A 25,738-nucleotide genomic window follows, 5' to 3' on the forward strand; every position below is an offset into this window, starting at 1 on the left:
CAGCCATTTGGATGCCCAATTTTCTAGTCTCAGAAGGTCTTCCTGCAATTTATCACAATCTGCTTGTGATTTAACTTTTCTGAACAATTTTGTATCATCTGCAAATATGATTACCTCACTAGTCGTATTTCTTTCCAGATCATTTATAAATATATTGAACAGTAAGGGTCCCAATACAGATCCATGAGGCACTCCACTGCCCATTCCCCTCCACTGAGAAAATTGTCCATTTAATCCTACTCCTTGTTTCCTGTCTTTTAGCCAGTTTGTGATCCATGAAAGGACATCGTCACCTATCCCATAACTTTTTACTTTTCCTAGAAGCCTCTCATGAGGAACTTTGTCAAACGCCTTCTGAAAATACAAATATACTACATCTACCGGTTCACCTTTATCCACATGTTTATTAACTCCTTCAAAAAAGTGAAGCAGATTTGTGAGGCAAGAGACTTACCTTGGGTAAAGCCATGCTGAATTTGTTCCATTAAACCATGTCTTTCTATATGTTCTGTGATTTTGATATTTAGAACACTTTTCACTATTTTTCCTGGCACTGAAGTCAGGCTAACCGGTCTGTAGTTTCCCGGATCACCCCTGGAGCCCCTTTTAAATATTGGGGTTACATTAGCCACCCCCCAGTTTTCAGGTACAATGGATGATTTTAATGATAGGTTACAAATTTTTACTAATAGGTCTGAAATTTCATTTTTTAGTTCCTTCAGAACCCTGGGGTGTATACCATCCAGTCCGTGATTTATTACTCTTCAGTTTGTCAATCAGGCCTACCACATCTTCTAGGTTCACCGTGATTTGGTTCAGTCCATCTGAATCATCACCCATGAAAACCTTTTCCGATACTTGTATCTCCCCAACATCCTCTTCAGTAAACACAAGCAAAAAAATAATTTAATCTTTCCATGATGGCCTTATCTTCTCTAATTGCCCCTTTAACCCCTCGATCATCTAACGGTCCAACTGACTCCCTCACAGGCTTTCTGCTTTGGATACATTTAAAAAAGTTTTTATTGTGAGTTTTTGCCTCTATGGCCAACTTCTTTTCAAATTCTCTCTTAGCCTGTCTTATCAATATCTTACCTATTTAACTTGCCAATGTTTATGCATTATGCTATTTTCTTCTGTTGGATCCTTCTTCCAATTTTTGAATGAAGATCTTTTGACTAAAATAGCTTCTTTCACCTCCCCTTTTAACCATGCTGGTGATCATATTGCCTTCTTTCCACCTTTCTTAATATGTGGAATACATCTGGACTGTGCTTCTAGGATGGTATTTTTTTTAACAATGACGATGCCTCTTACACACTTGTTACTTTTGTAGCTGCTCCTTTCAGTTTTTTTTCTAACTATTTTTCTCATTTTATCAAAGTTTCCCTTTTGAAAGTTTAGCACGAGAGCCGTGGATTGCTTACTGTCCCCCTTCCAGTGATTAGTTCAAATTTGATCATATTATGATCACTATTGCCAAGTGGCCCCACCACATTTGCCTCTCTCACCAAATCCTGTGCTCCATTGAGAATTAGATCTAAAATTGCTCCCTCTTTTTTGTCTGTTCCTGAACCAATTGCTCTATAAAGTTATCATTTTATTCCATCCAGGAACTTTAACTCTCTAGCATGTCCCAATGATACATTTACCCAGTCAATATTGGGGTAATTGAAATCTCCCATTTACCGCACTACCAAATTGGTTAGCTTCCCTAATTTCTCTTAGCATTTCACTGTCCGTCTCACCATCGTGACCAGGTGGACGGTAGTATACTCCAATCACTATAGTCTTCCCCAACACACAATTGCCAAAGAGGTAAAGTGAGGTGAAAAAACATTTTTCTGATATATCAGAGAAAGGTCCAAAGTGGTATAGTGAAATTAAAAGGTGACAAAGATCAATGTGTGGAGAGAGATGAAGAAATGGCCGAAATATTAAATACATACATTAGTTTGGTGTTCACTAAAGACCCTGGAGAAGGACCGTAGCTAGTTAATAAGATTGTGGATGGGAGTGAAGTAGACTAAACTCCATTTACAAAAGATAATGTATGGGGAGAGCTAGGAAAACTGAAATTGGATTAGGTACATCCCAGGAAACTGAGGGATCTCAGAGATGTGCTGCTGGATCCGCTGAAATACCTGTTCAATAGATCCCTGGAAATGGTAGTGGTGTCACAAGATTGGAGACGAGCAGTGATGGTCCCACTTCACAAGAGTGGGAGTAGACAGGAGGCTGGAAAGTAAAGGCTAGTTAGCCTCACCTAGGTAGTGGGAAAATGTAATGGAAACTCTGCTGAATTAAAGAATAGTGAACTATCTACAATCCAGTAGGTTGCTCGACCCAAGGCAGCATGGATTCACCAGGGGACGGTCCTGTTAGATAAATCCTGATTTTTATTTTTATTTTTTTTTGATTGGGTGAATAGAGGGCTCAAGTTGATTTACTTGGATTTTAATAAAGCTTTTGATACGGTCCCACATAGGAGACTCGTGAACAAAATGAGAAGATTAGGAGTGATGTCAAGGTAGTAGCATGGATTGCAAACTGGTTGACTGACAGGAGACAGCGTGTAATGGCAAATGGAACCTACTCTGAAGAAAGAACGGTGTTAAGTGGAGTGCCACAGGAATCGCTTTGGGACCGATTCTGTTCAGTATCTTTGTGAGTGACGTGGTAGAAGAGATAGAAGGTAAAGTTTGAATATTTGCGGATGATACTAATATCTGCAACAGAGTGGAAGTGTCTGAAGGAGTAGAGGGGATGAAAAGTGATTTAAGAAAACTTGAAGAGTGGTCAAAGATTTGGCATCTGGGATTCGATGCCAAGAAGTGCAGAGTCGTGTATATGGGGTGCGGCAATCCAAAAGAGCTTTATGTGATGGGTGGTGAAAGACTAATGCATGTGGACTGGGAGGGACACCTTGGTGTGAATAGTGTCTGATGATCTGGAGATGGCGAAGCAATGTGACAAGGTGATAGCTAAAGCCAGAAGAATGCTGGGCTGCATAGAGAGAGGAATAACCGGTAAGAAAAAAGAGGTGATAATGCCCTTGTACAGGTCCTTGGTGAGGCCTCACCTGGAGTACCGCGTTCAAAACTGGTGTCCTTATCTCAAAAAGGATAAAATCAGGTTAGAGGCAGCCAAAGAAGAGCAACCAAAATGGTGAGGGGTCAGCATTGGAAGACTTATAAGGAGAGGCTGAAGGATCTGAATATGTACACCCTGGAAGAAAGGAGGTGCAAGGGGGATATGATATTGACCTTCAGATATCTGAAAGGTTTTAATGATACACAATCGTCAAACCTTTTCTGTTGGAAAGAAATCAATAAAACTAGGAGTCATGAAATGAAACTCCTGGGAGGACCACTCAGAACCATTGCTTGGAAATATTTCTTCATGGAGAGTGTTGCGAATGCCTGGAATGCTCTTCTGGAAGTGGTGGTGAAGAAGAAAACAGTGAAGGAATTCAAAGGGGCATGGGATAAACACTGTGGCTAGAGGTTGGAAATAAAGAAAAGAGTACATGGGGGGTAACTGGGGTAACTTGCTGCTGTGGCAGTTGCTACTCTTAAAAATTAAGCCTTGATACTGTTAATGCAACTCTGTCATTGCTCTCCGCTTCAGCGGCAGTGAGAAAAGGGGAATTGGATTCAGCCAACAACCAACAAGGGCCCTGACTTTTACGGATTGGGGAACAAATAAACATGGGTGTAACTAGCTGATGTGGCACTTACTACCCTTAATCGCTAACAGGCCAATACAATACAGTGCGCTCCGGAGCGCACTGTTAGCCGGCATTTGGACATGCGTTTTCGACGCGCTAGCTTTCAGTAAGGGGTAATAGCGTGTCCAAAACGCGCGTCCAACCCCCTGAACCTAATAGCGCCCGCAACATGCAAATGCATGTTGATGGCCCTATTAGGTATTCCTGCGCGATTCAGTAAGTAAAATGTGCAGCCAAGCCGCACATTTTACTTTCAGAAATTAGCGCCTACCCAAAGGTAGCCGGGCACTGGGAAAGTGCACAGAAAAGCAGTAAAAACTGCTTTTCTGTGCACCCTCCGACTTAATATCATGGCAATATTAAGTCGGAGGTCCTGAAAGTTTAAAAAAGTAAAAAAAAAAAAAAAAATTTGAAATAGGCTCGCGGGTTGAAAACTGGACGCTCAATTTTTGCCGGGGTCCGGTTTCTGAACCCGTGGCTGTCAGCGGGCTTGAGAACCAACGCTGGCAAAATTGAGCGTCTGCTATCAAACCTGCTGACAGCCGCCGCTCCTGTCTGAAAAGAGGCGCTAGGGACGCGCTAGTGTCCCTAGCGCCTCTTTTTACCGCCGGGCCTAATTTAAAGAAATTTATTTACTGAATCGCGTACATAAGCCTGATCATTTTGATGCAACTCCAACATTGCTCTCTGCTTTCACGGCAGCGTTTAAGGGAAATTGTATTCAAACAGCATACGAGGGCCCTGACTGGTTTGGTAAACTGATAAGCATAGGAGTAACCTGCACAGTACAGCAGACTCTGGCATAAGCTTGCTGGGCAGACTGGGTGGATCATTTGGTCTTTTTCTGCGTCATGTCTATGTTTCTGTCACCAGGATCGCAGTGTTAGTAGCCCTGCACAAATGGGGAATTCTAATCCACCTCTATCTAGATGATTGGCTCATCGGAGCCAAATCCATTCTGAAAAACTGACAGGCATCAGGTTTGGTAATATGGCTTCTGGAAGAATTGGGCTGGGTTGTAAACTACAGAAAAGAGCAACTTGAAACCCTCTCGGAACCTGGAATTCTTGGGAGCGCTGTTTGACATAGGACATGGGTGAGTATTCCTCTAGCCCTAAAAAAAAGTAACTAAACTGATGGAACAGGTGAGATGCTTTTGCTCGCTGAACCCTCTGAAGGCATAGGATTACCTGCAGTTGTTGGGGCTTATGTCAAAACCATAGATGTAATGCCATGGAATGAGCACATATGTGGCTCCTGCAGCAGGAGCTGCCAGCTCACTGGTCCCTCGCCTCCCACGATTACAATGTCATCTACGGTTCTCCTGGAAGGTGGTGGAGAGTCTGGATTGGTGGATGGTCCCAGCCAACTTCCCAAGAGAGGTAGAATTGCACCCACCAGATTGGATCATTCTGACCATGGACACCAGCCTTAAGTGGCCCAGGGAACCTGGTTGAGAGAGGAGACAGTATGGGCAATCAACAGGCTGGAATTGAGAGCAATTGTCCTGGCCTTGTAGGTCTTTCACTGGCAGCTAAAAGGAAAAGTAGTCAATATTGTTGCACCAATGGAGGGTGGTTAGGGAGGGATTTCATTACGAATCTTGTAAACTGTTTTGCCGTTCATCCTCTGAATGCTTGTACTGTCTTGTATGAGTTTAACAAATTCTCTTATCCATTATTATCTTGTCTTTAGTTATCCAAGGAGACAGGAGAATCCCCAGATATCATCCAAGAGGAAGCTATGGAAATCCTGGAAGAAATGGGTCACAGCCTGTGGCTGGGGGCCATCCGATTATTTGCTTTTACTCTGAGCAAAGTATTCAAGAAGCTCTTCCAAAGAGTTTGTGTGAATGAAGAGGGTATTCAGAGAGTGAGTATTAACTTAAATGTTTAGATGCCTCATTCCTGTTTTATAGAACCACATAATCAATATTACTTTGTTAAACTAATATAATTTTTGTGATGACTAAATTAAGCTGATTTTCAGCCAAATCTAGTTAACTAAACCTAAATTTGCTGGTCAAAATTTGGCTGGCTTGGTTTAGATCTGCCATTTATGTGGTCCAACTTACTTAGGCATACTTGGCCAACTAGCTCTGAAAATTACTGCTGGCTAGCTAAATTAGGAGCCTGCTCTGGGAATGACTGCAGTTTGCTTGTTTTTTTTGGCTGGCCAGATATAGCTGGCTAGTGAATTCAGCCAGTCAAATTTGGCAGTCTGCAGAATATTTTCATCTCACAAGATCTAACTGGTTAAGTCCTTACATAGCTGAATATATCCTGCTAAATATTAGGCACTCACCTAAGTGAATTTGAGCTCATTTTGTTCCCTGGCTCAAGCAGGTACAGCTCCTTGCTGTCTTGAGAGAAGTGGTGGTTTTCTGTATAGAAAGTTAATTTTATAGAATCATAGAATGATGGAGCTGAAAAGGATTGTAAAAGGTCAACTTGCCCATCTCTGAGTTGGCAGGCAGGATCCTCTGTACCTAAACCATGACAGACCGAAGTTTTTCTAACTTGTTCTTAAACACCTCCAATGATGGAGATTTCCATCACCTCCCTAGTTAAAGAAAATGAATACCTTTACTGGCATGCTAAGTGAGCACTTTATCATTTGAGCTATGCCAGTAACTTCTCCTTGCTTGAGGCTTCACTCTTCAGCAAAAACATTTATCTTATTCTTTTTATGCTGCATAGAAATCTAATTGGACCCTGCTACTTTAGGAAAGTTCTGTTGCCAACAGTAGAGCTGGGATGCAGTGACATGTTGATAAACTGTATGGATATTTGTAGACTATACTCTGTCCTTGCAATGCTGTTACATTTTTGTGTGATTCAAACCCCTCCTTTATATTTCTACATTACCACTGTAGCTATTGAGAAGGCAGAATTAAGAACAGATGCAGGAAAGAAGGCAAACCCACACCCTGTGTTCTGAAACGGTAGAAGACATGGCATAGTGAATGAAAGAGGAATGCTGGGTTCTAGTACTATTATAAATCTCTTGAGCTTAGTCTTTACTGTTTCTAGTGTTAGCGACCATGCCATCAAGACATCGATGAAAATGTTAGGGGACCCTATGGAAAAAAAAATATTTTTGAGCTATCAATACTACAGAACAGGATGAAGGTGCCTTTTTAAAATGTGCAGAGCCGGAGTAGAATGTGAGCTTAAGATGGATGCTTTGTCTAACAACCTGCGAAGGCAATGGTTAGACCACAATTTTGTCCATAATCAAGGTTAGCCTTCTATGTAAAAGATGATTGACCGTGTATGTTGCATTCTTCAGAAATGTATACCTTAGAAATGTTCACAGAGCCCTAATAAATATTTGCAGTATAACTAGGTAGTTGGAAAGTTCTTAGCCTGAGCACATTGAAACCCCAGTCCTTCAGGTTCTAAACTTAACTTTTATTAAGCACAGGGATAATAACTTAGTATGCAGGTTTACTTCACCACAGGGTTTCAAAACTCAAATATGAGTTGTTCTTGATCATGGACTTTAACAAAAACGCTCTGTATTGGTTCCAAGTATCCTTGGTTCATTAAGTAAGCAAGTACTCACAGCTAGGTCCACTTCATGGACATTTGATTTAGGTTTTCACCAGATTCAATTCTAGTATTCATGGTACTTGCATTTAATTTGAAATATCTAGTACTTCATGCCACATCAAGTGTCGCAGGATGCATTGAGTCCAGCAGCATGGCTAAGTAGCCATTGAATTGCTGGGGGCATTTCTGTTTCCAGTTACCCCTTTTTTACTCCCAGGGCAGGATCACCAGTTCTGTCAGTATGCTTCCTTATGTCTTCACATATAGAGCAGCTCACGTTCTTTCATACTCTCTAGTGGTTCAGAAGATAACGCATTGACCTTAAAGCCAATGCTTTGGTTTGAGAGGCTAGCTCTTAACAATAGTTCAATTAGGATGTCTGGCAGAATTGCTAGCAGTGATTCCTTTTTGTAAGTATGATCTTCTATAGAACATTTTTAAGGTCAAAACATCCAGATGACAGCAATGAGGGCAACTTTCTATGCATGAGCAGTGAGAAGAACCAAGTTCTCATTTCTTGCAACTCTCTCAGAGCTTCTGCTAAAGTCCTGGCTATTCAGCTTCTTATTCTTTGCCATTCAGGCTTTGGCACAGATGAAAAACTGGCTATTTCATGTTTACTACATTTTTTGGAGTTGTCTCCATGTCTATTAAACCCTATGAACACTTTTTTTTTTAACTTTGATCTAAATCAGTGGTCAAACAGAAGCTTGTACACTTGGGCTTAAATGAGAGTTCTGTAGTGGTGTCAGACTATAACAATGGCCTCTGTACTGCAGAATTCTGAGGTGTCTGATACATGTACAGGAGCAAATCTTCTGGATAGTAAACCAGAGCTAGGCCAGGTATCTTTCCTGCAGCCTAAGAAGCAAAAATCCACTGACTGAATTCTTTCAAGTTTCTTGTGGGTCAGGAATTTTTAGACCAGAGGCCATATCTATAGAACACTGTTCTCATCAGTGTCTCTGTCCTATGTTGACTGCAAGTATAAGAAATTTAAGACTGACTTTTTTTTTTTTTTAAGGTTTGGAATAAATAGTACGGTACCTAATGTGTTTTATTGTTTTGCCACAGAGCCGTAGTGATGATAGAAGAGGTTGAGTATGCCTTTGAACTTCTTAAAAAAACCAATTTATAACCTGCTTATGGGAACATATACAGTACAAAGCAGCACACTGCCTTCATCCTAGACCTGTGGTCACCAACAGGTCTAGTTTTCAGGATAACCAGAATATGCATATGAACCTTATTCATAGAAACAGATATGAGGTATACATGGTCCAAATAGTCTGCTTATTTGTGCCAACCTATTATGGATATTACATAAGTGGTTTTTGACCTCCCAGCCTGCCATGAGGCCCCTTTTGTTTCTGTCCCATTTATGTATTAATTCTGCCACTGTTTATTGGCTCCTATCACCTCCCCTTGGTGAAAAAGTATTTTCTTGTGTTCTTTTTGAGCTTTCCTCCCTTCAGCTTCAAATTATGATCTCTTGTCCTTGAGATTTTCATTCTGTAGAAAATACTACTTCCTGGTACTTTTTATTAAAATCTGCTAGATATTTGAAGGTTTACGTTATAATCTCCCTTTTCTCCATTGACAAGCAGGCATGAATCCGCCATAAGCATGGGTGACATCATCTAATGGTGCCAATATAGACCTAGCTCTCAGAACTCTGAAAATGTCTTTCTAGTTATGCATGGCAATTCACATGTGCAGTAGCTGCCACCATTCTTCATCCAAATCACTGCAGGGAAGTGTTCTCAGGCCGATGCAGTAATCTGGGCATTAAGCAACTGTACGCTGGTTGTCTGTGCATGTTTTTAATGCCCAGTTTACTTTTTTTTTTTTAAACTCCCAGTGCAGTAAGCTAATGCTAATCTAATGCATCAGGAGTTAAAAAAAAAAACCAAAACAAAAAACAACTAAACTGAGTTCGTGTTTGCACTGTCTGATAACCTCACCCATGCGTTAATGGCTGATTCATTTTACTGTTTATGGACAACCCTATTTACAGGTAAGCAAACTTGCTGTTTTCTCTTTCTTCTAGAGAGGGCATTTTTAACTACTTCATTCTCTTTGTGCATGGTTTATAGTGCATGCCATGCATTGTTTTAGTGGCCCTAATATCTTTCAAAATTCCTTTTGTGGATAGTCTCTAGAAATGAACAGAGGGGTTTCACCTGATGAGAGGTAATATAATATCCCTTTTTCTACTAGTGGTACCTGTCTTAATGGATCCAAGTATGCTGTTAGCTATCTCAATTGCTTTATCACACTGACTACCTTAAGGTTCTTAGAGATGTTGACTCTTCCCCCCCCCAACCTCTACCCCGGTCTTCCTTTTTTGGGATTGGTAGTTCTTCATCTCCACAAAGATATTTGTCTCTGGGACTTCTGCACTCCAAATGCATGATTTCGCTTTATTTATGTATTTATTTTTTGGATTAAACATAGTTATCATAAGTATGACAATCTTTCTCTTTTTTTTTTTAAGTAAATCTTTAAGCTTATGTATATCTTCTAGCATGTCTACTGTGTTGCAAGTTTTCATATCATCTGCACATAGGCACACTCTTCTTTCTTATCCTTTTTCCAATCTGTTTTATAAAGACATTGAAGAAGACTGGGTCTGCTACTGATCATTGTGTCACCCTGTTGCTCACTTTCCCTTTCAACAGAATGGACTTTGATTTTCCCATCTGATTCTTGTTGCTCAACCAGCCTCTCATTAACTTTATAATTTTTCTTCCAACTTATATACTAATTAGCTTGCTGAGCAATTTACTGTGTGAAACAGTTTCACAGGCTTTACTGAAATCCACATAGATATCTACTGCATCCATCTGATGTGCTATGCTGGCCAAAATCATTCAAGCTCTTTTTGAGAAGAGAAAAAAAATGTCCCATTGCCTCTGATCCTGTAACCCACTGGTTTCAAGGTATTACACCATTCTGTTATTCAGTAGTGCTTCTATTTCATGTGTTAAACAGGTCTGTAGTTTTCAGCTTCATCCGTACAGTGTGGTAATTCATATGTTGTTCTCCAGTCTCTTACCTCTCTGTTTCTAGTGATAGATTGAACAGAGCTGTGATAGATACAGTCAGCACCTTCTTTGTCTCCTTCAGTATTCTGAAATGTACTTGATCAGGTCCCATAGCTTTATTTACTTTCAGTTGAGGCAGTATCTTGAATATTACCTTCTCAGTAAATGGTAATGTGTTTACTGAATATAACTGCTTTTTGTCTTTTGGTCATTCTCCCTCTCCTAGTCTGAATACCAACCAGAAGTGTTTGTTTAGCAGTTCTACTTTCTTCACTAAATCTTGCCTCCCTTTTAATTCTTACTATTCCCGTTTTGGTCTTCCTCTTTTTACTTATATATTTACTCAGTTTTATCTCTTATCTTTACTGATTAAGCAGTATTCTCCTTTGTTTGAGCCTTTGCCTGATTATTTGGCCTTGCCTCCTTTTGGTTTTTTTTCAGATAATTTTACCTGTCTTGCTTTGTTTGTTTCCTGAATGACATTCTTTTTATTCTTACCTTTTCTATTTCTTTGGTGAAACTCTGTGAGATCTCCATTTTCTTCCCTTTGCTAAAATGCAAAAACCATTTCAGTGCTCCTTTTTGAGTTCCTCTGTATCTGATACCCTGTTTCTGACACGTCTTCCATGACATGATTTTTTTTTATTTTTTAAGTCTGCCCTTCTGATGTCTAGGAATCTTATATTCTAGTATAGTTTGGTTTTGATCAGTGTTTACATTGAACTCGTAAGGACCTGTGTGCAGTAGTGCCTCCCACCAGCAGATACCCTTAGTGGGCTATATTCTCTGCTGCTCTGTCCTCCAAGCCCTATAGCTTCGAGGTGCTGCTGGCAGCCATCTTCAAACACTGCCACACCCTTAAAAGCCCTGCCTTTCTCTCAGTACCTCACCTCAGCTTGGATCTCTAGTTTTAGTTGTGGCAGCTGGGTTCCTAACCTTGTTCTTTGATTTGTTCTTAGTGTTGGCCCCATTATTGTGGGCTGCTCTCTCTGTGCTCCTTGCTTATTTGTTTCTTGTTTGGTTTTGTTTGTTTGTGGCCTTTGTTTTGGCGCTTGGTTTTTCTCTGTTTGTTTGTCTGGTGTTCCCCTGTCCTGGTTGTTGTCTGTCTTTTGTGGGTAGCTTGTTCTGTTTCCTAAGTTCTGCAGTTAGCCCTGCTCTTGTGGTGCCCTTAAAACCCTGCCCTTGGACTATCCAAGTCCTGCTGGCCGCCAGAACCCAAAGGCTCAACCTGAAGGGAAGGTGGCCAGTATAGGTAAAGACTCCTTCCTGTTCTGGCCCTGCTTCAGTCTGCTGTGTCAGTGTTTCCAAATTACCAGCCACTCGAATCCTGTGGGTTACCCCTTTACCAGCACACTAATCCCTGACAGAACTACACAGTACAATGATCACTAGCCCACCCCATGGCAATCCTTTTTGATTACACCTAAACAGAGATTAGATCCCTTAAATTTCCTCAAGGTAACCCACAGCATCTCAGCTGCTCTTTCCTCGCTTGGTTTTTCAATGACTTTTATTTTGTACCTAACCTATAAACTACTCACTTTTTTTTTTTTAAACTTATCCTGACATTTAAAAAAAGGGTATATCCAACTGTTGAGACCTTACATTCCTAATTAGCACTAACAGACCAATACAATACCATGTGCTGCGGCCACCACATAGCTCAACATGCGATTGGACATGTGTTTTGGACGTACGTCCATAACACCCAATGTAAAATGGGGGTAGCGCATCCAATCGAGCACGTAGCTAATAGCGCTCATCACATGTAAATTCATGTTGATGAGGCTAGTAGCTATTACACCCCAATGCAAAAAAAAAGAGTGCACCTGACACACACATTTTAACTCTCAAAAATTAACACCTGCTCCGGAGCAGGCTTAAATTCTTGAGGAAACCCCGAAGGTTTACAGAAAAGCAGAAATACTGCTTTTCTGTAGTCTTCCGACTTAATATCGTGGCAATATTAAGTTGGAGGAACCAAAAATGAGAACCGTTATAAAAAAAAAAAAAAAAAGCGTGCCAGCAGTAAGGTTAAGAAAATGGATGCTCAGTTAACAAGCGTCCATTTTCCTAACCTGTGGCTATGCACAGGGTAGGAAAAACGGACACTCCTGCTCCTTCGCGGCTGGTGCTGCTGCCGGGGTCCTCCGTCTGAGCGGCAGGGAGGACACCTGATGCCGAAGAGGCGCTAGGGATGCAAACTTTTTCCCCAGCATCTCCTTGTTACTGTGGTAGCTCATTTAAATATTAAATCAGGTGCCCAGGAGAGATGGATCAGAGAGTGGGCACTCAATCATGAGCGCCCGTTTAACGTGTGCCGATATTGCATCGGGCCTGTAGGTGAGCAATTAGCTAACTGCACATTTTGGGTATTTTTTCCCTTGGACTTTTCCCCAATTTTCAAAGTACAATGGGTATTTTCTTGTGGAACTTGACAGTGTAAAGAATTACGCATGAACATTTGAACCTGCTTTTTCTATGGGTAAATTTTTCATAGAAAATGTGTAGATTTGAAAATAGTCTACGCATATTACATTCTTCTCCAACCTAAATGCCACCCCTAAATAATAGATTGTGGATAATATTGCGTTCAATGCAATGCAATTAAAATTAAGCAAATTGCTTTAATGTTGTGGTACTGCCCGCGAGCCGCAGGCAGTCGTCCCCCCCCCCCCCCCCCATTTACCTTCAGCTCAAACATGGCCAGCTGGGCCGCCGACGCAGTTTCTTCGTGGCAGGCCGTGCCACTGTGTCTCTGCTCCCCCGCGGCCCTAGTGCTGCCATCGGGAGCTTTCCTCCATGGCTGAAGCTGCCACTCCTGCTCCTTCGCGGCTGGTGCCGCTGCCGGGGTCCTCCATCTGAGCAGCAGGGAAGCCGCTTCTGCCGCTGCCTGCGTCCATCTTCCGTGCGGCTGGGAGCCACCTCTCGGGCCTTCCATGCGGCCTGCATGCTGCTGTCCTCTGTTCTGCTCTTGCTTCTTCTGGGTTCTACTTAGGTGCGGGCGCGTGCCTCAGCTCAACTTTTAAAGGGCCAGCGGCGGGAAAAGCCCACAGCCTTCATCGATGATGTCATCCACCTGTTCCTGCTTCAGCCCTATAAAAGGGCCTTGCTGCCATTCTTCACAGCCTTTGGATCCTGTTGCGGGAGTGCGCCCTCAGGCTCTGTTAGGAGCTCGGAGACGCGGTCCCATCTAAATTAGGAAGTGAGCCCTTGGGCCGTGGCAGAGCTCAGGGAGGATCCCCAAGACACACTGTGGGAGGTGAGCTGGTACAAGCACGGGTGGAGCAGGAGCGAGGCTGGAGCCAAAGACAAGGCGAGGATTTTCCGGAAGAGGAACTAGGCAGGCTCAAACCTCCACTGGACCTACACGCACCAATGAGACCCAGCAATGCAATGCTGATCTCGAAAGTAGCCCTTCCGGACCAGTCGCTGGGGAATGACGAGTGCGTGAGGCCAGAAGGAGTCTGAGGGCAGGAACATGGAGACTCAAATGAAGACGGGATACTCGGAGGTATTAGATGAAGACTTGGATACTCAAACAAGGACTCAGGATACTTAGAAGACTCGGAGGACTATGACAAGGATTCAGGTTGCTCGGAAGTTTCAGGCAAGGATTCAAGAGTCAGACGAAAGTACTGGGTGAGAACTGCATCGCAGCGCGCCCTACACAGCCGCCCATGACTGGTCGCGGACCATGCTGAACGTGAAGCAGAATCCAGGTGAAGACATGGAACTTGAGACTGGAACATGATGAAGATTCAGTAGAGGCCTGCACCGGGGCGCACTCTACACAGCAAAAGGAGCCTCTCTACACAGACGAGGGAGCTCCGATGAGGGACGAGACCAGGGACATCAAGGAGACTAACTTCAGGAACACAAGGAACATGGAACGAAGATCCATCAAGGCACAGGAGACCACGGAAGACCTGGATTGGAAGGAAGATCACAGACACTGTGCAAACCCAATCCGAAGACCCTGAAGAATTGCAGCAAGGCCCTTTTATAGGGCTGAAGCAGGAACAGGTGGATGACATCATTGATGAAGGCATGGACGGAGCAGGCACAAGGAAACTCCGTAGACCAGGAACAAGATATTCAGGAACAAGGCTTTAAAAACAGAAGTCTCTTGCAGGCTTGCGCTGCAGACAAGAAGGCCTTGTACCACGAGGCGCCCTACACAGCCATCCCATGGGGCTGGTCATGGACCACGACATGGCACGCCAAGAGAGGTGGACCGACAAGGGACCTGGGAACTGGACGAAGAGCAGAAGGTGAGATGGACTAAGTCAAGACAGGAACATCGGATATCAGGAACAAGGAACATGGCACCTCAGGACACAGGACATCTGAACACGGACCATCTGGAACATCAGGAACAGAAAACAGGCGATGAGGGAGCTCCGATGAGGGACGAGACCAGGGACATCAAGGAGACTAACTTCAGGAACACAAGGCACAGGAGACCACGGAAGACCTGGATCGGAAGGAAGATCACAGACACTGGGCAAACCCAATCCGAAGAACCTGAAGAATGGCAGCAAGGCCCTTTTATAGGGCTGAAGCAGGAACAGGTGGATGACATCATTGATGAAGGCCGCAGGGTTTTTCCCACCGCTGGCCTTTTAAAAATTGAGCTGAGGCGCGCGTCCGTGCCTAAGGAGAAGCAGGAAGAAGCTAGAGTAGAACAGAGAAAGCAGCGTGTAAGGCCAGACGAGAGGTGGCTCCCTGCCGCACGGAAGATGGACACAGGCAGAGCGGCTTCCCTGCCGCTTAGACGGAGGACCCTGGCAGTGGCGCCAGCCGCAAAGGGCAGGAGCGATGGCGGCTTCAGCCGCAGCGGAAAGCTCCCGACGACGGCACTAAGGCTGCGGGGGAGATTAGACACAGTGGCATGGCTTGCCGCATAGAAACTGCGTTGGCGGCCCGGTTGGCTGCGTTTGAGCTGAAGGTAAGTGGGGGGGGGGGGGGGGGACGACTGCCTGTGGCTCGTGGGCAGTACCACAACAGTAGCCCCCCTTCAAAAACCCCCTCCTCAAGCCTCCTCTCAACAGCTTGGAAGGGTGGAGGATCACTCCATACCATCAGGGAACGATCAAGGTTCCAAGGAGAGAAATTGGAATTTCTTGGCAAGGAACTGTAGCGATGGAGATTTATTTATTTATTTATTTAAAAGTATTTATATACCGCTTTTTAAAATAAAATTTTATCAAAACGGTTTACAACAGGTTAAAATAAAGTAAAAATAAAAATAAAATATAACTAAAATAAACATAAAATACATAAATTTAGCTAAGTAGCTAGATAATTGCTAGCTAAAAGAAATTATTAATTAAAAAAATAATAATAATGGTAACATGCCATGGGTAAACAGAATAGGGAAGGTAAAAGGGATGAAGGGGGGGAGGGGGTGGCAACTTATTGGATTAAAATATCCTAGGAAGAAAGCAGATGGGATGATAGAGGAGAAGTTGAGGTAATATGTGTCTGATGGGTGAGTTTTGGGGAGATGAGAGCTTCATCTTTGATCGGGGAAATGCTTAGTAGGAGTATTAAATGCTTGTTGAAAAAAGAATGTTTTTAAAGCTTTTTTGAAATGATAAGGATTTGATATTAAGCGGAGAGGGTTGGGTAAAGAGTTCCAGAGGGATGGTCCTGCTACTGAAAAAGCTCTTTTCCTGGTAATGTCTAATCTAGCCTGTCGTGGTGATGGAATGTCTAAGAGATTTTGAGTAAGTGATCTTAAGTGTCGGGTGGGTTTGTAAATGCGGAGTAAGGTGCAAAGCCAGGTGGAGGAAGAGTTATAAATTAGGCTGTGAATGATTGAGAGTACTTTGTATTTTATCCTGTATTTTATGGGTAACCAGTGAAGAGAATGTAAAATAGGTGTAATGTGATTGCGAATGGAGGTACCGGATAATAAGCGAGCTGCACTATTTTGAACTAATTGTAGTGGGTGAATTGATGAATCAGACCTAGATAGAGTGCATTACAATAGTCTAAACCAGAGAAAATAAGAGATTGAAGAACAGTCCTGAAATCACGATAGAAGAGAAGAGGACGAAGACGTTTCAGAAGCTGTAATTTATAGAATGATTTCTTTGTTAGGGAGGAAATTTGTTGTTTCATGGATAAGTCTGTATTTATAGTTACACCTAGATTTATGGCATGACAATTAATTGGGATGGTTGAACCATTGAAAGTAAAATAAGATGGTGGGCCTATAGAGGAGTCTGTAATGGATGTTAAGTGAACTAGTTCGGTTTTTGATGGATTTAATTTTAAGCGATTATGAGATAGCCAAGAGTTAATGGTGGATAGGTAAAGTGAGACTAATGATAGAGTATCGGACCAGGAAGTTTTATAGGGGACCAGAAATTGAATGTCGTCTGCATAAATTTTGAATTGTAGGTTGAGTGAAGATAAGATATGACAAAGCGGAAGAAGATATATATTGAATAGTATGGGAGATAATGATGATCCTTGGGGAACGCCGGATGGAATTGTGTAGGGAATAGAGGATTGATGGTTGATATTAACTTGTTGAGGGCGATCTGTAAGAAAAGATGAAAACCAACTTAATACTGTTCCAGTGATGCCTATTGCTTGTAGCCCTGAAATGAGAATTTGATGATCGACCGACTTGAAGATAAGATGTAGGAAGTTAAAGATCCAGGCAAGACGTAGACAAATACTGAAGACATGAAACAGGCAAGGTACAGGATTTGCAGGACAGCAGGCTTGCATCTCACGTTCTAGTAACCAAGGTGGCAGAGATCAAAGACAAGGAGTCTAGGATGATCAGAAGGCAGAGACGAATGTAGCATCTTGGAGTAAGGACCGGTTCTTGGTTCATGGTGGTCAGAACAAGAGTGGCAAGTAGGCAAGCATCAACTTCGTGGAGGTAGCGTGGAAAAGAATGATTAGGCTTCAAGCTGGATTCTATAGATGTGAAGATGGAACTCCAGGAGAGTAAGTAGACAAACTTCAAGCACCACTCGCTTTTGGATAAGCAGTGGTGTCAGGAGGACTCAGATGAAATGAGGAAGTCCAATGAACATGGCTCAGTTGATGGAGAGTTGATCCTGGAAGTAACTTTTACCTTATGAAGATGGTTGATTTCAAGGCTGAAGAATGCAAGTATGAAGAAGCTTAGGATTAGTACTTTCAAGCTTGCAAGGCCAGATGAGGGAAGTCTCTACAACTTGGCAAGGAGAGAGAGTTGCCTCTTGGGGAATCCATATGTTACTCCAGGCTCTCACTAGGTGGTGATGTTATACTCAAGAGAAGCTTGGCAGTCGGTAGATGTCGCTGTAGTACTCTATGTGAGGTACTGTTTCGCTGAAGGGGAATGCCCAGATGACAATGAAGGTGAAGTATCTCTCAAGATTGAGTCGAGGAGCCACTTAAGGAGATGAAGCTTCAGAAGACAGCAGTGAATCCCCACAGATGGATGGTCAAGTGCAGCTGCTGTTGAACATCCTTGCAGAAGTAAGTCACTGGTGGAAGACACAGGAGTTGGCAAATACTCAATGATCTCATAGAGCTATATGGAAAGCTTCCTGGGGTGATGAACTGAAGATAACCGAATGGGTTCTCATGGATCCAAGGATAGTGAAGTTGAATCGCCATGTGGTCTCAAGGAAGACAGGGTCCCTTCAGGAAGATCAACAGTATGGTAGTGCAGGCATCATGGACAAGTTGGACAGTGGTAGTGCAGTCCTTAGCTTGGCAGCAAGACTGTACAGTAGAGCAGATGACAGGGAATCAGGACCTTCCAAATCCTGAATCAGCAGCTCGAAATACTGCAAGATGGACACTGGTGGAAGATGGTGGTGAGCTCAGAATGCATGGTAGCTCACAATGGCAATATAGGGTAGAATCCACTTGCATGGAGCAAGGGCTGGATTAAGCTGTGGATTCAAAGCGACTTGCCGTGTTGACGCCTTGAGGGAGAAGCACAGGCAGGTGACGTCTGTGAAGAACTGGCATGGAATCCATGGCTGGAGTCACCACTTGCAGATGTGGAAAGAAGCTTTAAGCTGCAGATGGCCCCAGGGCAAGTACTAGGACATTGCACGCAGGGGCTGGGTTGGAAGAGATGAGATGAAGACAGGTCTAGGGTGCAGGCGCCTCCTGTAGGTCGTACGAACCCAAAGATGTGATGTGATGTGGAGTACACTTTAATGGAACGTACTCCCTGATGCTCGAAGACTCTTGTCGTTGAAGATGCTGGATGTGGAATCTGGGTGCAAACGCCTCCTGCAGGTCGTAAGGAACCCAGGGAGGTGAACCAACATCGTAGTAGGAAGAACAGAGATGGTCTCTGGAACCATGGCAGGCGCCTCCTGTTGGTCATTAAAGTTCCAGGACGGGTTGGACTCTGAGGAAATCTGGATGCAGGTGCCTCCTGCAGTTCGTGGGGTCCAGACAACTGTAGAGAGAGAGACAAGGAGCAAAAGAAAAAATTGGCTAAGGCAAGGTATTAAATACCCAGGAAACTGGGAACAAAAATTCTGGGCAAAAATCAAGTTAACAGAGAATCCAGGAACTAAGGAAAAATTCTCTGGGCAAGGAATAGGGTGAAAAAATGTCTGGGAACCGAGGCAAATGTTTCCAGGCAAAAATCAAGGCCAAACAAAATATCCAAAAAACTGGAACCTGTCACAGGCACAGCTCACCGAGCTCATGGCCTTCGGATCCTGTTGTGGGAGTGCGCCCTCAGGCCCTGTTAGAAGCTCGGAAACGTGGTCCCATCTAAAGTAGGAAGTGAGCCCTTGGGCCGCGGCACGGCTCAAGGAGGAGCCCCAAGACACACCACAGGTGGTGAGCTGGTACGAGCACGGGTGGCGCAGGAGTGAGACTGGAGCGAAGACAAGGTGAGGATTATCCGGAACAGGAACTAGGCAGGCTCAGACCTCCACTGGACCTACACGCACTCGTCGTTCCCTAGTGACGGGTCCGGAAAGGCTATCGAGTGGCTGGAGGGCTACTCTCGAGATCAGCATTGTGTTGCTGGGTCTCATTGATGCATATAGGTCCAGTGGAGGTCTGAGCCTGCCTAGAAGAAGACTAGAATGGGTAAATGTGAATTGGTTATTTACTCTTTCAGATATTAGAACTAGGGGATACTCCATGAAGTTGGCAAGTAGCACATTTAAAATGGAGAAAATTCTCATTTTCATTCAGTGCTCAATTTAAGCTCTGGAATTTGTTGCCAGAGGATGTGGTTAAGATAGTTAGCTGTGTTAAAAGAGGTTTTGGACATAAATTGCTATTAGGTTGACTTAGGGAATAGCCACTGCTTATTACCGGCATTAGTAGCATGGGATCTATTTAATGTTTGGGTACTTGCCAGGTACTTGTATCCTGGACTGGCCACTGTTGAAAATAGGATGCTGGGCTTGATGGAACCTCAGTCTGACCCACTAAGGCAACTTCCTATGTTCTTAGGTAATATTCTCTGATTACTCTGGCATGAAAAAGGACTTCAGTTTCTTATTACCATGGTTTGCTACAAAAGGGTTTGTTATAGAGCAGGAATGTTGTAAACATGTGTAGGCATGTATGCTAAATGTAAGACATTGATAAAGCAGGCTAAGAGAGAATTTGAAAAGTTGGCCATAGAGGCAAAAACTCACAATAAAACTTTTTTAAAATGTATCCGAAGCAGAAAGCCTGCGAGGGAGTCGGTTGGACCATTGGATGATCAAGGGGTCAAAGGGGCCATCGCGGAAAGATTAAACTTATTTCTTTGCTTCGGTGTTCACTGAAGATGATGTTGGAGAGATTTTCATGGGTGATGATTCAGATCAACTGAACCAAATCACTGTGAACCTGGAAGATGTGGTAGGCCTGATTGACAAACTGACGAGTAGTAAATCAGCTGGACTGGATGGTATACAACCCAGGGTTCTGAAAGAACTAAAAACTGAAATTTCAGACCTATTTCAATTAATTTGTAACCTATCATTAAAATCATTGGAAGATGGCCATTGTAACCCGTATATTTAAAAAGGGATCCAGGGATAATCCAGAAAACTATAGACCAGTGAGCCTGACTTCTGTGCGAGGAAAAATCATGGAAACTGTTATAAAGAATAAAATCACAAAGCTTTTAGTCTATAAAATAATGAAAGGACATGAACAAGTTAATGTAAATCTGTTATTTACTCTGTCAGATTATGGAAGTACTAGGGGACACTCCATGAAGTTAGTAAGTAGCTCATTTAAAACAAAGAGAAGAAAATTATTTTTTACTCAGCGCATAGTTAACCTCTGGAATTCATTGCCAGAAGATGTGGTTACAGAGGTTAGTTTAACTGGGTTTAAAAAATGTTTGGATAAATTCCCAGAGAAAAAATTCATAAACTGTTTTTACTGTAATTAATAAGCAATAGTAGCTTGTGATTTATTAATGTTTGGGTACTTGCCAGATACTTGTGACTTGGATTGGCCACTGTTGGAAATTATACTGGGCTTGATGGATCCTTGGTCTAACCCAGTATGGCATATCTTATGTTCTTATGTTCTATATTTCGTTTTCTGTATTTACAAATAATTATTTACACCTACCATTTTCATTTTCTGTGTATAGTTTTAAATAAAAAATAGCCTTTAAAATTAGAAATCTGAAAATATCAAGTATATTTGCAGGTTATAGTTCTTGGAGCAAGTTAGAGCAAAACACACCATGTTGAAAACTGAATTGTTCTCTGCTTGTTCTTTCTGGCCTTTGGTGCTTTCAATGCCATGTCACTGAAGTAAATTCAAGAAATCTTTGTGTTTCTTTCAAGCTGACTCAGGTCATCCAAGAACATCCCGTCATCCTCCTGCCAAGTCATCGGAGCTATGTAGACTTTCTGCTTCTGTCTTACATCATGTTTACATATGACTTGCCTGTGCCTGTCATTGCTTCAGGAACGGGCAAGTATTTTCATTAACTGCTCATTTTTTCAGACAAACAACAATTAAACCTGGGTCTGTTTTGCTTCTCAAAAACTCTGTTTTCACTGTAAGATGAGGCTTCCTCCCATTCCGCAAACAAAATCTGTCCTGCTGCTGTGAATTCTGAAGTGCCTCTTGACCATGCATAATTCTGTTGTAAATGCGCAGAGGGTTCTCTGTGCTTCTCATTCATAACAGCTGTACAGGTAATGAACAGGGTTTGAAATTCCTATTTGGCTCCAAAAGGACCCACTGTCTTAAGAGTAACTGTTTTCCATTGGTACATGCTTACTTGGGCATATAACCACAGGAAGTAAAAACACAATAAACTTTGAAAACACTGAAGATATAGGCAGGCACAATACAGGACATAAGATTCATGCACTGCTACTAATGTTTTCTTATACAGAAAGTCCTCGACTTAAGGCATTTCAAGGTACAACGATTCAGAGTTAGATTTCTAAACTGGCACCCATTAACCAATTTAGAACATTTGTTTAGACTTTCAGATGCCTGAGAGTCTCCCAGCAGGCTCACATTGGTGTTGATGACTATGAATCTGGTGAAGTGACATCAGTAGGAAAAGTACCAGGGACTTCCTGTCCTCAAAACAGTGTCTGTGCAGTACCCTGGAGACATAACTTGGCACTTTCCTGTTCAGACAAAAAAAAAAAAAAGCTTTAAAATACCTATGTCTTTTTTTATTGTACTATATATTCTCAGAGAACAAGCAGGATGGTAGTCCTCACACATGGGTGACATCAGATGGAACCCCAATGTTCATCATTCCCTATACCACACGTCTATGTGAGATCCCTCTCTAGTCTTTCTTTCCATGGAGCTGTAAGCCTTATGGTGCAAGTGAGTTCACTTTGGTTGTTTGTTTTTTTTGGCCTTGTGGAAAACTTTTCCTTCTTGTGCTTTTTTTTGTTTTTTTTTCCGTGCTGTTCCATCACTTGGTCCCTCTCAGTGCCTTCCAGTAGTGCTCCTAGTCAGGGTTTTTGGTGATTCTGGTAACTTTCCTTTCGTGGTCGATTCCCTGTGGTGGAAGTGCATTGGGGTCTATTGGCCATCGATGCCCTGCCACCATCGTTTTCAGTTCATGCCCCTTTTGTTTCATCTGACATGGCCATGTCTGGTTTTTGACGATGCCCCCAGTGCCCGAGGATTATGTCCATCACTGATTTGCATGAGATATGTGTCCTCTGCCTGGGGGCATCACATGACGTCCAGGGTTGCTGATTATGCACCCAGATGACCCCAAAGAGACATCTGCTTCAACTTGACAAGATGGAGCAGCTCTTCGGGTTGAAGTCTTAGCCATTGGCATCGGCAGCATTGAAAGACCAAGGAGCTGCACCAATGGACACAGAGTCATCGACATTGGCAGGACCAACTGCTGTCAGTCTCCTCCAGGCTGAGACGTCTGGTTCCTTGTCATCAGCTTGGCACCTGGAAAGGACCGAGCATCAAGGGAAGCTGAAGAAGCATTGGTACCCTTCCCTATCAATGCATGGTGCTGGGCATGGGCAGCACTGGCTCATGCCGTGATGACCCCGCAGCGAGGAGTGCTAGTCTTCCATTGATGCCAGGGGGCCACAGTGGTCTCCACTGGTCCTGATGCTAGTCAATGATCCACTGCGTGGGTCCAAAGAGAATCTGACCACCCTGCTTTCCTCACAGTTGGTGTTGGCATTGGCAAGTTTGAGGATGAACTGGAGCGTAGAGTGCAGCCACGGGGAGTATAAGCCAGTCGCCCATACCTGGGATGATGGACCCTCCAGTTGGGGGCACGCTATAGTTCTTTGTGAACCAGTGGCCCAGTGTAACCTTGGACCAGTGGGTTCTGTCCATCGTCTGCCAAGGGTACCACTTCAGTCTATTGGGTATCCCGCCGAATTGCCCTTCATGCCTGATTGGGGGCCCCTAGCGCATCAGGAGGTACTACTAGCTGAGCTCTCCTCCCTCTTAACGGCCAGGGCAGTTGAGCCCGTACCACCAGGGCAAAGAGGGCGGGATTTCACTCCAGGTACTTCCTGATTCTAAAGAGAACAGGAGGAATCCATCCCATCCTAGAACTAAGGGCCTTGATCAAGTTAAAAAAAAAAAAAAAAGAGTTCAAGATGGTTTCCCTGAGCACCTTGATCCCCTTTTTCAAAAAAGGGATAGGCTATGCTTCCTCAATCTAAATGATGCATACACTCACATTGAGATCTTCTCCAGTCTCAGGAAGTATCTCTGATTTGTGGTGGAAAAATAGCACTTCCAGTACTGGGTGTTGCTGTTCAGGCTAGCATCAGCCCCACGGGTCTTCACAAAATGCCTGGCCATTGTGGAGCACCTCCGTAGGCTGGGAGTGGATGTTTTTCCTTATCGGGATGATTGGCTTGTCAAGAACACATCTCGGACAGGGGCTATCCTGTCCATGCGCTTGACCATCAAAGTGTTGGAGACACAAGGATTCATTCTCATCTACCTAAAGTCCCATCTCAACCAGCCACTTCAATTAGACTTCATAGGAGCTCTGCTAGACACGGCTCAAGCCAAGGGCTTCCTGGCTCACCAGAGTGCTGTCACCTTGACGACCACCATGGCAGATATTAAACAGAGCCAGCAGGTGTCAGCTTGACAGATGTTGAGGCTGTTGGGCCATATGGCTGCAACCATCCCGTGGCATGCATACACATGCACAGAGCCCAATGAACCCTGAGGTTGCAGTGGCACCAGGCCACTCGGAGCCTTCAGGACCACATCCAAGTCACTCCGTCTCTCATTGTCCTGGTGATGCGTACTTTCAAATCTGGAACGGGGGATCTCATTTCGAGGTCTCCCTACCAAAATTGTCCTAACCATGGATGCATCCACCTTGGGGTGGGTAGCTCATATAGATGGGCTCAGCACCCAGAGTCTCTGGTCCACTCAGGAACGCTCTTGTCAAATCAACTTCCTGGAGCTTCGGGCAATCAGCTATGCGCTATGGGCTTTCAGAGATCGGCTGTCCAACAAAGTAGTCCTGATCCACATTGATAACCAAGTAGCCATGTGGTATGTCCACAAGTAGTGAGGCGTGTGATCATACTTCCTGTATCAGGAAGAGGTCCAGATCTAGTTTTGGGCCCTGTCCCAAGGGATGGTGCTCAGGGTTATATATCTGGCGGGATGGAGAGCGTGGTAGCGGACAGGCTGAGTCAAGTCTTCAGAACCCATGAGTGATCCCTGGATCCAGGGGGGTAGTGAATCGGATATTCCACCTCTGGGGGAGCCCAGACGTAGTTATGTTCGCGTCCCCTTGCAACAGGAAGGTGTCTCTGTTCTGCTGTCTATACAGGTCTGGTGACAAACCAGCCTCTGACACCTTTGCCTATCATTGAGGTCTTCTGTATGGAGTATCGCCAATTCCCTTAGTGGTAAAGACTCTCTTGAAGCTTCGTGAGGATAGGGGGATTATGATACTCATAACCCCTCGTTGGCTGAGACCGGTCTGGTTTCCACTCCTGTGGGAGTTGTCTGTCTGAAGACAAATCAGTTTGGTAACTTCCCCAAATCTCATCACGCAAGATCAAGACAGGCTGCAGCATCCCAACCTCTAGGCCCTGTTGCTCACAGCCTGGATGTTGAGAGGTTAATTCTGCAGCCACTTGATCTTTCAGAGGATGTGTCTAAGGTCCTGGTAGCTTCTAGAAAGCCTTCCATGAGAAATTCCTTTGGACTGAAGTGGAGGACGTTTTCTGTGTGATGTGAGCAGAATCCGCTAGATCTGTTCTCCTGCCCTACACAAACACTACTTGATTACCTTCTACACCTATCGGAGGCTGGCTTAAAGACCTACTCCTTTAGGATTTATTTCAGTGCACTTGGCGTATACTACCAAGGTGTAGACTGTACGTCCATCTCTGTGCAGCCTATAGTTGTACAATTCATGCGAAACTTGCTTCAATTGAAGCCTTCCCAAGGTCTTCCGCTGTATCTTGGGACCTCAATGTGGTAGCTCAGCTGATAAAAGCTCCTTTTGAGCAGCTGCACACCTGTGACCTAAAGTACTTGCCCTGGAAAGACATATTTTTGGTGGCGGTCAGCAAGCTTCAGGCTTATGTGACTTATCCACCTTACACTAAGTTTTATCATAACGGGTGGTCTTGTGTACACACCCTAAGTTCCTGCCTAAGGTGGTGACAGACTTCCATTTTAACTGGTCCATTGCCCTGCCAATATTCTTTCCCAGGCCCCATTTGCACCAAGGTGAATGAGCACTGCACAGTTTGGACTGCAAGCAAGCCTTAGCCTTCTACCTGGAGTGGATAGAAGCTCATAGACAATCCACCCAACGTTTTATTTCTTTTGATAAGAATAGATTGGGCATTGCTGTTGCTAAACAAATTATCCAGTTGGCTAGCAGATTGCATCTCTTTCTGTTATGCTCAGGCAGGATTGTATTTTGGGAGTCATGTCAAGGCTCATTC

General features: G+C 43.7%; 1 protein-coding gene across 2 annotated transcripts in view; it reads left to right on the forward strand.

The window, feature by feature from the left end:
* GNPAT (glyceronephosphate O-acyltransferase) overlaps window positions 1-25,738 on the forward strand; it is a 269,454-nt gene that overhangs the window by 30,932 nt on the left and 212,784 nt on the right. For both annotated transcript variants that reach the window (XM_029594197.1, XM_029594198.1), the window contains exons 3-4: window positions 5,426-5,602; window positions 21,128-21,257. In XM_029594197.1, coding sequence (XP_029450057.1) covers window positions 5,426-5,602; window positions 21,128-21,257 — 307 coding nt within the window. The remainder of the gene's footprint in view (window positions 1-5,425; window positions 5,603-21,127; window positions 21,258-25,738) is intronic.

Source organism: Rhinatrema bivittatum, chromosome 3 (genome assembly GCF_901001135.1).
Source record: "Rhinatrema bivittatum chromosome 3, aRhiBiv1.1, whole genome shotgun sequence".
NCBI lineage: Eukaryota > Metazoa > Chordata > Amphibia > Gymnophiona > Rhinatrematidae > Rhinatrema > Rhinatrema bivittatum.